The 13,679-nt window shown below is 34.6% G+C and overlaps 1 protein-coding gene across 3 annotated transcripts in view; it reads left to right on the plus strand.

Moving 5' to 3' along the window:
* Nucleotides 1-13,679, plus strand: part of OVA1 (methionyl-tRNA synthetase / methionine-tRNA ligase / MetRS (cpMetRS)) — a 263,112-nt gene that overhangs the window by 94,129 nt on the left and 155,304 nt on the right. For all 3 annotated transcript variants that reach the window (XR_016358062.1, XM_089807421.1, XM_089807422.1), the window contains exon 5: nucleotides 12,837-12,961. Coding sequence is in view for 2 of the 3 variants with exons in the window: in XM_089807421.1 (XP_089663547.1) it covers nucleotides 12,837-12,961 (125 nt within the window). In the remaining variant the exon portion in view is untranslated. The remainder of the gene's footprint in view (nucleotides 1-12,836; nucleotides 12,962-13,679) is intronic.

The raw sequence follows: 13,679 nt of genomic DNA on the forward strand, positions 1-13,679 counted from the left end.
ATACATATTATTTTATATCTCACATCAATTTATTGGTGAAATATTATTTTCTCCATTGTGAAGGTTTATAGCTGTTTGGAGGTCTTGGGAGGTCAATCACCATAGTAATTATGGAAATTGAGCCTAGAACTAGTTGCATTTGCACAAGTTTTGTCTTCTTCCAATTGAGATTCTAAAGAAGCCAACATATTTTCCTCCAATGTGGGTTATTGAAAGAATGAAAGATTTTAATAATGTCCACGAGGCCAAAGCAGCCTATGGGACTCGCCTGCTAACAACTAGCCTAATCCAGCTGTAATCCTTTGACTAATTCTTCTCTTCTTCAGTGTATTTTGATGGTCAAGTTTGCGGTCTTATCTAATTGCTTTTCTTCGAAGAGGTGGCCCAACTGCTGTTTTCTAATATCTCTGAATACCTGGATCTGATGTTGCTGTATGCCGGGCAATCTATGGCAAAGTGATGTTTTGTTTCAATTGCTTCCGTGTCACAGAATAGGCAGGTCCTATCTTCCCATTCCTCTTTTGACACTTTTCATCTACCCGTCTCACCTCTCAACTGGCGAGAACTAGTTCTAAGTTGGGCTATAAGCATTTTGGCCTTCCACTTAATTGCCGCACCTAGATACACTTTTTCCTCGTGGCTTGCGTTGGGGTTAAATTCTTTAATATAGTGAACTTTTTTCCTTCCCATGTGCCTTGTCCACATGATGTTACAGAATCTTTCGGGAACAAACTTCTTAATTTCTTCAGTACCATGGATAACTAGTAAAAATTCCTTGTTCCCCTTTTTTCCATGGTGTCTCAAGATGGAAATGATACGAAATGCAAGGTGTTTCTAGGATGATAGGGATGGGAATCCTTTTTATTAAGGACCCATTTGGATTGCAGATTTGGGCAGGAATTAGAATTCAGAATTCTCAAAAATTTCTAATCCACTGTTTGGGTCTACAAAACAAGAATGGGAATTCGGAAAAAGTAGAATTTGATATCCTCATTTAGCCCTGTGTAATAACCCCAACTGGTTATTGCTTTAATAACATCAATTTCCTTTATTAATTAGAAGTTTGGCATTTTGTCAAACACTTGGGCAATCATACTCCGATCTCAGTTTATGCTACTGGTAAAGATATACACAAAGCTAAATTGTTGGATTCATCAAGAAATTAAACACATGGTAATATGACTCCACTAACCATGTCAATTATACACAAGTAATCTTCATTGAAATACCACAATGTTGAATGAATTTGAAATCAAACAATACTGCCATTTATTGCTCTATATCAAAATTAGGAAATTACAAATGTCATAAAAGAACCTGTAATTTCTCACAGCTTGTATACCAGTTGTAGCAAACAGGTCACAAACATAAGTAGTACTCTCCAAACAACTCTCAATCCTATAAGCAATCACCTACAATCTGATTACAGCCAAATACCATATTTTTCACCCAACAATGTACTTCACAGGCCTGCAAAACGAGTTACAACAGCAGCAGACCCAATGTTCAGATATAAGAAAGAAATTGCCCAGTGGTAGGAGATATAAATGCCAAAGGCAAGGAATTCATGTTGCCTGATGTACAGTTGAAAACAATTCCCAGCAATTGGTAATGACAACGTTTAGTATCTTTTCCACAATCCCCAAATTCTGATTGCCCAATGCAGATCTGAATTTCCCCAATGTGCAGCTTGTAACAAATTCCTCAATCAAAAACGTCTTCCCAGACACAGCCAATACAAAAGGAAAGACACTACAAGTTAGATTTGAGAGAACCCAAAATTAATCTACTTTACATTAGCAGTAGATTAAAGTTAAGCTTAGATTCCAAATTGCCCAGTCGTCAATTTGCTCCTCAGCCACTGTAGATAAGATATGGAAATGGCCAGTTGTATACCTCAGCACAATTGCCAAAGCAAACTCAGAACAAAATTTTAGATTTGAATCTACAATACTTAAGCTGTAGATCCAATGGAACGACTCAGAATTCAGACCCTTATACTTCAGCAAGGGCATCCAAATTTAGAACCCTAGAAAAAGCCACAAAGGAAACAAAAGAAAATAAATATCTCCAAGTGTTTTTTATCCAATGAAATGGGCTCATATTTATAATGCTTTGTTGAAAAAAGTTTCCAAAACAACTCAACTTCAGAAATTGGGAAAGTTTCCCAAAAGAACTCAGCTCTTGAAACTTTCCAACACAACATCACTTTAAATATTTAATACTTGGCTGAGGCATATAATAAATGGCTTGTTTGAATGCTGACTCTTCCCTCAACTTAAGTGGAATTATAAAGTTAATTATAACTTTATAATAAGCCATTTAATGATTTAATAATAATTTGGCCACTAAAAAATATAACTCCCAAAATACTCATCATTTAAATATGTCATGTGAAATAGGAGTAACACCTATTATTTCTCCATGTGCCCAATTGCACTTTCCAAAAATAGAAAGGATCCATTTCAATCAACACCCAACTTACCACAAATAGTAAGTACACAAATCTAAGCCCAAATGAAGTCCAATATGAGCCAAATGAAGACCAACTTGTAGCTTACTGAATTGTGGAGAAGATAGGACCCTCCCAAACCAAGGCACTGCCTCAGAAGACCCTCTATCCACAATAATTAGCCTATGAGGATCACAATAATAGGCTAGTCCCTGAAACTCTGATGTTGGCAAAAATGGGGACATTACACCCTCAAAACCAAGATTTGGTCTTCCATCTAAATAGGTGGAATTGCTCAAATACCTATTCTAAGTCCAATTTACCAAAGACGAGCATTTCAAATTAAGTGAATTAAAATTGGTTTTGAAGTCTGCTTGCATTTGACCTATTTGCTATTTGGTTTGGCGCCATGTTGGGATTGCTGGATTGCCTGTTCATGACAGCTTTGTTGTAGATGGTTGTCGACAATGGTGGATTCCTACAATACTCATGCTGGTGAGTGGTGCTTTTGGAAAGAGACCATGTGGGCAGCGTTTTAATTGTGACCTAGGGGCATGCTCTGCAAGAGGCCGCGTTGCTTGCATAGGACAACTCTAAGGTGCTTGTGGAGGTCTTCATAACGCTTGCATGAGGTGTGAGTTTTTACCACAAATGTTGTTGCCTTCTTTGCATGAAACTTTCTTCATGATGTAGGGGTTTTGAGGAGGTGGGCTACTAGATTTGCGGTTGGAGGGAGAGAATGTCCGCACAACGCTCAGTGATGGGGTTTTCTACTAACAACAAAGAGCGGAGGAGGAGAAAGTGGTAAGAATAGAGGATGGTGGTGCCATTCGCCACCGCGTTTGTCGTTGTAGACAGGGTATGTGGGGTTTGGCTCCAGGCAACCCTCCCAAATAGCATCAAGAATTTTATTATTATTATTTCTTTTTACATTTACTTTAAAACTACAATATTTATTTTGTAAAATGAGTACAAGTATTTCTTTTGAAGTACTTAAATTGAAAATCTAAAATAAGTATTCATCAAGACTTAAAATTTTTTAACCAACTAAAATTGCATTCTACACATGGAAGTTACTGGATGTTACATGCTGAACCAAGTATATTTAGAGGTTTAACTTAAATCCATTTAAAAATAGATTCAAACTAAGGAACCCATTTATCTTTCCACACACACACACACACACACACACACACACACACACACACACGCATAGACACACACACACATAGGCAGACATAGACACAGACACACACACACACGCATGCACGCATGCACATGTGCGCGCGCACACACACAGATATATAGTTCTGCCCTAAACAACAATATGGTGATAGTCCAAGCCAAAGGGAAAGAGTGATAGTCCAAGCCAATTGGAGCTTGGGAATGGCAAAATCAGTACACTAGGAACAAAGGGTGGAGAAGCTGCAAGGCCTCTTGCAAAAGAAATGCTTATTCTCGTTGGTATTCCAATTCTAAGAATGTGCAACCAAATGGAGGAAATGTGTATTCTCATAATGAATTCTTGGTGAACCAAATGGTCCCAAATCAAAGTCCCAAAACCGTAATCCAGAATTCAAGTTTTAAAATCCCAAATTCAGGATTTTCGAAAGCCAATTCTGAAATCATATTCCATTAACCAAATGGGCCCTAAGGGATGACAAGGATGACAATATATATATATGTATGTATGTATATGTGTGTGTATGTGCATGTGCGTGCGCATACGTACGTATGTATAGTAATGAAAAGGGTTACATGAGAGAGTTGATAAAGTTGAAATGTATGTGATTAAACATATAGAATAATATTAGTTCATTCGATGATTACATCAGGGACAATGAAGTGGAGGAGGTGAACATATATATGGAAGAGATTGAGGCTGTTCGCTCTAGAATCTTGTAACTTGATGATAATGTTGGTATGGACTATAATATGAAGGGGACTTTTTTGCAGAATTATCATAGGGTATATGGCTCCTTGTGATGTATATATTTTCTATATTAATCATTCCTATCCTTTGCTGTAATGCTATAAGGTGGCCACAATTTTGACTCTGTGGGCTATTTTGGTGTGGATTTGGCTGGTTTATTATTTAGTTATTTGTTACTTTTTATATGGTGATTTTTGACTTTGTTATAAACTTTAAAAGTTTGGTGTAGCAATGTAGATTGCTTAACTATAATCAGTTTTAATAGCCTGGTTCTATTTTGGCTAATGCTTGATTATCTGTCGTAATTGTTAGTTTAGATGCTGGTTGTTTGAGACATTTCCATGCATATATATACCAATAGTTTTATACTCTGTTATATATATATAGGCATATATTTTTCCTTTTGTGGTTTGGCTCCTGTTTTTCCTTCTCTTTTTGTTTTCTTTCCCATCAGTAATGTGTGTGTGTGTGTGTGTCTATATATATATATATATATATATATATATGTATTATCTCAAGATATATACACACACAAATAGGGTTTTTTGTTTTGGTATTGGTTCTAGTAGTTTTGTCTATATGGTTATGGCCTCTACTATATGGCATGAACATCCTTTCGTTTTAATAATTGAGCATATTTTGGTGGGCCATTATGATTATGGCTTAATGTGGTAGATATTGGTAATCCCCCTAGAATGGTAAAATAATTAATGCAACTGTGACTTTATGATTATTAGTAGCAGAGCATTTTCTTATTATCTCCTTATATGAATGTTAAAGCATTAGATTAGCAAGGCTGTATCATATGAAGATATATGGCAGTCTCATAATTCACACTAAGATGGTTAAGGTGGTTTAGTTGGTGATGGCAGTCAGTTTGATGAAATACACACTTTGGAAGTTTTAGTAGTTTTATTTTTCTTGAATATACGAGATATGTTCTTACTTAGAAGACATACAATTTCAGCTTCAGCTTGATAGTAGCTAGTATATTGCTTTCACAAACATGAAAATGAATTGTTATGATATGGTTCCTTGGGTGGTAGAGGTTATGTCCAGAGTATTAGAATATTATAATGTTTGTGTTGCTCATTTTTCACCTACTGGCTAAAAGTTCATTTTGAGCCATGATTGCTAGACTGAATGCTAAGTGAAATACCTATGGTCATGCATTTGGTTATGTTAAGCACTTGTCATTTCAAGTTTATTAAATACATTTTATGATGAAAAGTAAAAATCACATGAGAACAAATGAATGCTATAATCTTTTCTGAAAATGTATTTTTATTCGTAAAGTGTTGATCACATTTCACACAGGCCATGAAACTAACCAATGAAAATAAAGCAAGATCTGATCTAAGAAAGTAAATGCAAATGCGGAAAGTAAATTATAGAAAAGTAAAATGGGTCATGGGTGCCAGCCATTGCTTGGAATGACTGGCTGCATTGCTGGTTGCTTGATCTTTGATCCCACTTTCTAGCTTTCCGTGCTCCCGCTCCAAATCTTGCAAATGTAAAGAAGAGCATTAGATCTAAAAGATCTAAACAATGACCAACAATCTCACCATCCTACCCCCGCATATGCATCTATATCCATTATCTCAAGATCCTGATCTATTTTCTAACATGTTTGTTCTTGTGCAACATCATATTTCTTGTAAGTATGCAGATATAACCGTAGGCTCCCACGAGGGTTATTGAGCCCGAAGTATTTATAAGAGATATTATCATTTGAGAAGTTAATCAAAATATAACAACATTATAGAAGTATTAAAGGGACATATTTCTGTATTAAACCTTTTACTTTTGCAGCAGAGTGAAATACAACAGATTTTATATCAAGCAAAAAGGAAATGTAATATTAAAGGGACATATTAGTTCTTGATTTGAAACTTTTTATTACATTAAATATGCAGATCACAGTTTCAACAAATGTGAACTTGTTTGAGTAACACCATGTGATGGATGAAAGAAAAGTATTTCACATAATAGCAAAGAACAAAGAAATTTGTTGCAAATAACTGTGCATATATGTGAAGACAAATGAAGAAGGGGGGTTACGAAAAAAAAGAGCTTCATCTTTGGTAGGTCAATTAAGGAAGAAGGCACCTCAAATTTGAGTTTCATACAAATACATCTATGGAATCAAATAATGCTGAGAACAAAAAATATCTGGGAAAATGGCAAGACTGGAGGATTTCAGAATCTACAAAGTCAAAGGAGTTTTGAATATCAATGTAATCTGCTATGGTTGATAACAAATGCAAGCATATTGCTGTTACAAAAGTGAAAAGATTTTAACTATGTGTACTTTTAGAAACAACAGTAACATTGTTGAACCTTAGTAAAGGATAATGGCATTATTCAGCCAGTAGCAAAAGTGTTATGAAGTTTTCAATCCAAATATATCTTTAAACTTGTAATGGCAAGATAAGAGTTGCATCATAACATATCCATTTTTTTAAGAAAAACAAGTATCTACAGGGGAAAAAACCTCGTGTTGTTCACAAGAAATTGAGCAAAGCTAAAGTGTTGAAGCAAGATAGGGCTATGGACGTGATAAAGGACCTAGACACAAAAGAGTGCATGAAAGGAATGTGGTTATGGCTGAATATGAAGTGGCTAAATTAAAGGAGAAGGAAGATCTACTTCAAGAAACATTTTAGTGAAATCCTTATTATCTTTTACAAATTCCAGCTTGAAAGGAGTGAGACAATCACGGATTGAAAGGACAAGTATCTATTTCTTTTGTTTAAAAAAGAACACGGGTTGTAGAAACCCCTTAATTTCGCAGGGAAAATGCCATAAAAGTAATAATGGACAGAAAAATGAAAACCCAGTTTGGTTTATGGAGGAAAAGTGAAGCCAACACAAGTCCAGCGTACCCTATTCATTTTTGTGCATGAAAAATACCCAGAAGCGAGTGTGATACCAGCAGTCTCAATAATTAAAGGGGAAATATCAGACAAACACTAAAGTTACTGATTCATCTCAAAATGTCAGAAGAGTCACATTGTCAACCAAAAAACTTCCCAAACATCAGAAATAGCAGTTTGCAATTCATGAAAATGCAAACGAATGACTGAATATGAAGGTGAGATTGTTAAAATGTGTCTACACGAGTAGATTCAAAGGTATTACCTTGAGATTATGTGCAATAGTAAGCTTCTACACAGCTTTCAAAAAATGGCAGTCTCGTATCTTCTACTTGAAAATGAAAGATGGTGTCGAATGTAAAAAACGAGTGTTGTTCCAACAGGAAAACAATAATAGAGTGGTCACGGCATCACTTTTTAGCTCCAGAATGCGCAAAAGCAGCAGATCAAATATGAGACAAGGGAAAAAATTTAGTAAAGATGCCTTCCAACGGTGGTCAAAATCAAGAAAACTTGCCTAGAAATGGCTCGAAGATCTAACCTTCACACAAAAGTGAAACAAAAAACCGTTGTAATGGTGATATCCTCCCACATATGACAAATGCCGACCTTTTCTATGAAGTCGCTAAAGTGCTGAAGCAAGAGAAGAGATGAACATGCTCCAAATGTCAACTAGTTCCAGATGTCAACTAGTTCCAGACTCGGGCCATGAAATACAGTAGAAGATATAAAAATGTCTTCAAACCCTAGTTGAGCTTTCCAGAAAAAATACGACATACAAAATGAATGAGCTTTAGGGTTGCGACATGAGGAAATGAAATATATATGCGCTCAATAAGTTTTTTTATAAGTTTTGGAGTCTAATAATTTGGATGGGATTTTCTTTTTATTTGCCAAACTCAATTAAGACATGTCGTAAGTGGGAGAGGGAATTTGATAATGTTTAAAGTTTGAAGTGTTATTTTAATGCTTTATTCTTGAAGAGATATTCACCTTGTAAAATGGTATATTATGTGTGACCTTGTAAGTGAGGTCATTTAATATTTTGTTGATCCTAATGCAAATGAGAGGGAAGTTTAAATTTGCTCGTGACAAATGAGTCAAATGTGACATGTTTAGTAATACTTAGTCTTAGGGGTGATGGAGATATTTGAAGACTTAGTGTTATTGATTAAAAGTCATGAGGAGTATTTCTAGGAGGCAGTTCAAGGCCGAATTTGACTTTGCCTAGGTAGTTTAAGGGTCTTTATGATTAGTTGGAGCATTTTGAGGACAGTTTTGAGTGAGTCATAGGTGTTATTATGATTTGATGGGGCTTATGAGGCAGTTTGTCATCATTTTGATGAGTATTGACTCCTATTTTGGAGGCTTTTTTCATAGATTTGACCCTAATGGGTTTTTACTTAGTCTTTTGAGACCCCTATTATTTTTTCAGTTCTGATTATGCAGAGAAGAGACTGTAACATTTTCTTGTGTCCTTGTTATTTTCGCATCTTTTGCAACTCAGTTTTTGGATACTAAATATCATAACTGGATAATTTTAGTAAGATTTTACAAGGGTGGCGCGAGATTCTAGGTTATGGCATCATTCAATAATAGCTAGTTGTGTTTCACATAAAGCATCACCTCATTTTGATCACTCGCAGCGATCCCATACTAAGAGTTGTGATCTGTATAGAGCTGGGCGAGGATTCCATACAAATTGCTGCAATTGAAAGCCAATTTTATCCAGCATACCAGGTTCTTAAATAAATGAAATTATTGCATATATGCATGTGCATTTGTGAGCACTTGTAATTTGATCAATAGCAAATAGAGTTGGAGTTTGAATCATAATCATTTACTTTGCGTTTCAAAGTATTTTGATTTATATATTCTGAAAATTGCAAAAATCACATATCTCAAAATACAAGAAAATATAAAACTTCCAAAGTAAAAGAATTATTCTTCAGCATAGTCTGGAGTGAGCCAGTAGGGCTCATTACAAATGTTGGTGAGATAAGATATAATAAATATTGCCCCAATAATGGATATTTATGATTAATAGCATTAGGTGTAATTGTGCAACTTTTCTTTCAGATTAGCTTATCCATAAATTTATACCATGGAATCAGCTCATTTTGATAGTATTTCGCTAAAGTAGTAGACTTTGATATAATCCTTTTTGGATATATGTGCTAACAAAGTGACAAACTGCTAGCAGTTGAGAGTTGTTTCATGTGCAGGACATGAATGCTTATTGATAGGCTGGTAGTATAAACTATAAAGAATTATGTGAGGATGCAGTCGTAAGGCTGGATACAAATGCGGAAAGAGAATCACTAAGAGTCAAAACTCTATACAGCATGGAAACACTCAAACTTTGTAAACCCCTATAGATTAAAAGGGTTGTACATTAAAGTGAATTGTTTTAACTTATGAACGTAAAAGAGATAATAAATTTCCTCTTGTATACCCCATAGTTGCACATGGGATGAATGTACAGTACTTATTATTATTTGTGTTCTGTCTGCATGGCAATCTAAATGAGGATGTATATTACCTCACCAATACCCTGAAACATATACGAGACATTTGTAAGAATCTTGTTTTTTTTAGGGGGTGGGCCTGGTGCAAGACTTGAGGTTTTCTGTAGTCGACTCTCTCCTACTGGTGTTCCTAGTGAGTCAACGGGTAAATAGTTTTTTTATTAATAAAAATTGTTTGGCTACAACCTCTTGCCTATCAAAAAAATTAGTTCATTCAATTATAAATTTGTTAGATTTTATAAGAAAAATGCATAGTTCTCTTCATAAGTTTGATCGACAAAGTGTTTTATATTGAAACTTCTTGTGAAAAATTAATAAGGGAGATATATGAATTAAAAAATGAAAAGAGTTTGCATAAAGTAAAATAGAATTGAAACATAATGAAGTATGAAATATTCAATGCGAGTGATTTCATTTATTGATTACATGATTTTTGTATTGTGATGCAAATGCATCTCTTGCTGCTGATGAAAATGACTGAATTATAGAGGAGTTTTATGTGCATTTTTCTCCAAGAGAAGATAAAGTCATAACTCTTTAGAGTTGAAAGGGAAATAAAAATAAAGGACATTATGATCCTTTCGCCAATAAAGTATATTTATAAAAACCATCTAAAAGGGAGAGGAATAATTCTGTATTTAAGAATATTAAAAGAAAACACTTGTAAAGGGTTGTGATGTTTTTTAAAACTAAGTTACTTTGGTTCACCCCTAGACCCTGCTAGACCAGCTTGGGTATGAGTTGGTACGTGGTCCTGGTCCTGGTCTAGTTCGCCTGTTGGTCTAGGTAGGGTTCGAATTCTAGGGCCCCAATTTGAATTGACAGGCTAGAAAATGGAACCCAGAAGAACTTGGTTTAAACAGATCAAACTCAGGCTAATTTTGTTCAAACTTTGAGGAACTGGGTCGTGCAGATGTCAATAAGTGATGCTTTTGCCAAATTTAATAGAGTTTTGACATCCTTAGTTGAACTTGAAACAATGATACTTGAACACTTTCTTATGATTTAATTTAATTTTTTTAAATCTTTGATGTTGAACTTGAAATATATGATGGTATGATTACAATTCATGATGCTATGATTACAAGTTTTAAAGTTTATGGTGTTTTTGTTGTTTAAATCATATGATTTTATGATACATTCTAATTTTAACTCAAGCGTCTAGGCTTCATAAATATGTATATATAATTTTACATGTTTTTGTACGAACAAACCCAAACTCCTTTCCAAAATTTTGCCATACTGGAAAACCAGTTCTTTGATCCTAAACTTACAACCAAACTTGAATTGGTAACTTCGTTTTAAAACAAGCCTATATCATTACATAAAACTTTCATGTGAGACTTGAGAAGGGGGCATGGAGATCACTCAAGGAAGAATAAGACAGTGGTTGGTGGACTATGGAGACTTGGATAAGGGGGCTTATAGTGTGTGTCTAACCTTATGTATAGTGTGCACTCGGGTTATCCAGGCTAGAGCTTGGATATTTGCACTTGTGTTGAGTTTTTTTTCTTCCTATGGAACCAACACTTGTTTAGAGTGACGTTGTGTGCTTTGTTCTTCCTAGTTGTGCTATAGTTATGAGGGCTTAGACCATTGTAGAAAGGTTATTAACACAAGTTGCAAAGAGCAATGTGACAGAGATTCAATTGTACCAACATGACATTCATTACTAGTACCAGAATACCAAAATGGCAAGGAAATGTTATTACTTTATTGATTACCAAAGAAACATGAGTGCATCATCCATATTCATTTAATGATCTTATATAATGGTCGGTTGGTTGGGAAAACCAACAGATGCATCCCCTCACTTCCTAACTACCCTATCCCAACAAAGCTTAACTAGTTCTAATTATTTATTACATACTACAACCATCAAAGTCTTCTTAGAGTGAGAATGATCTTTCCAAGTGCTATAGATTCAAAAGTATTTGAAACCCTCGATGATAAAATATATTGAGATTTTCATATATATTTTGATGATAATATGATCGATTGATGTGTTTGTGTTATTCAATTCCAATATTAGGTATTTCCTTCAAATTCCTTATAAATTATCATATGTATAATATGCATTACTACTTATATCTGTTTGGATAACATTGTATATTGCAAGTTATGTTCACTCTAGTATAATCATTTTGTCAATTCCACTGCAAATACTCAATTAACTTTAGGAGAAAGGTTACATTACATATTAAAGTGTACTTGATTACAGTCGGTAGTTGTGTCTGCCAAGCAATAGTCGGTGATGATCAAGTGGCAATCAAAACAAGCACAGAAAGTCAGAACCGTACTTTACATTTTACATTCAATACCACATATTCTACTAATTTTATATCTTACTCCATGCAAAAGGAAGAGAATAATAAAATACATGTGGTATGTCCACCAATCTAAGGATTGCCCAATAAGCCTGTTGTCTTGTTAAAATTTGATATGCTTATAAATAGAGACCCTAGAAATATTGCCCAATGCAAATATGCAATTGTCATAAACCTTATAACCACCAATTTTTTTTAATAATTCTCTTGTTTATTTCACTAAACACAATCTGTCCTAGACATTAGTTCTAGTTATCTTCTCTTTCTGCAATTGAGTGCTTGGAGAAACTAGAAAGCATGACAATTCATAGCTTCCCATCTCAACTGCATAGTGCAGTCAGGGCTTTAGGTCAGGATGAAATTATGGTGAAATAAGATCTCATGCTTTTGAATTGAAGGTGGTTCTTGCAATTTACTTACCAGAGTAAATAGCTGGTAATTTTGTTCTTATTGCAGTTGTTTACTGTGTTGCTACTTTATTGTAGTCTTTTATTGGTTTGAAGGAATTGTTTCTTGTGCATATCTTTGCATTTTCATATTAAAGAATAAATTTATTAGATTTTCTTGAATGTATTCTTGATATCTGGCATAGACAATCTTTCCATATTCTGAAAGCAAGCTACTGGAGTAGCTGCATTTTGTATTTTGAAGTTGGCCAACTCCTACTGGAATATCTACTTGACATTTTGTCTTTCAATGATGTTATGGTGTTGATCATAGGTTCAAAATTGGGTGAAAAGTGGCTTGAGGGACTTCTCAATATCTCGGGCATCAGTTGATTGGGGAATTCCTGTTCCAAATGATAGCAAACAAACAATTTATGTTTGGTTTGATGCCTTACTGGGGTACTTATCAGCAAACCCAAGTTCATAACACTGTAAGCTGAGTTTCTAATGTATAAATTGTAGATGATAAAATCTAGACAGCTTAAGTGCATATGTGAATACTAAATTAATTTCTAGCAGGAATGTTTTACTTGCTCAATGATAAGATTCTGTAAACAGCAAAGCCTTTTATATTAAATACAATGGCTTTGTATATTTTTTTTATGCTTATGATTGAATGAAGCTATATTACCGCCCATGCATAACCAATATAGGTCAATGGAGAGAATAGTGCTAACTACTATCATTAGAGAAATGTGTGCTACATATCTTGCATTTAACAGAAATCCACTTAATGGTGGTTTGGCCGAGGAATAGTCATTCTATTCAGATAGGGAAGGCACTAAATTTATGTAATTGATGTTCTATGATGAAAGCCAACACAATTTCTTGAGAGTACGAAGAACAACCAACAATGCCAATATCAAATATATTATCATTAGAGAAATGTGTGCTACATATCTTGCATTTAACAAACATCTACTTAATGGCAGTTTGGCCAAGGAATAGTCATTCTAATCAGATAGGGAAGGCACTAGATTTATGTAATTGATGTTCTATGATGACAGCCAACACAATTTCTTGAGAGTATGAAGAATAACCAACAGTGCCAGTATCAAATATATGTTCAACTATAATGTCTAATACATCATATTACTCATTTTTTTCCCCTAGCAAT

This window comes from Cupressus sempervirens, chromosome 10, assembly GCF_028749045.1.
Source record: "Cupressus sempervirens isolate cs-2001-9-10 chromosome 10, ASM2874904v1, whole genome shotgun sequence".
Lineage (NCBI taxonomy): Eukaryota > Viridiplantae > Streptophyta > Pinopsida > Cupressales > Cupressaceae > Cupressus > Cupressus sempervirens.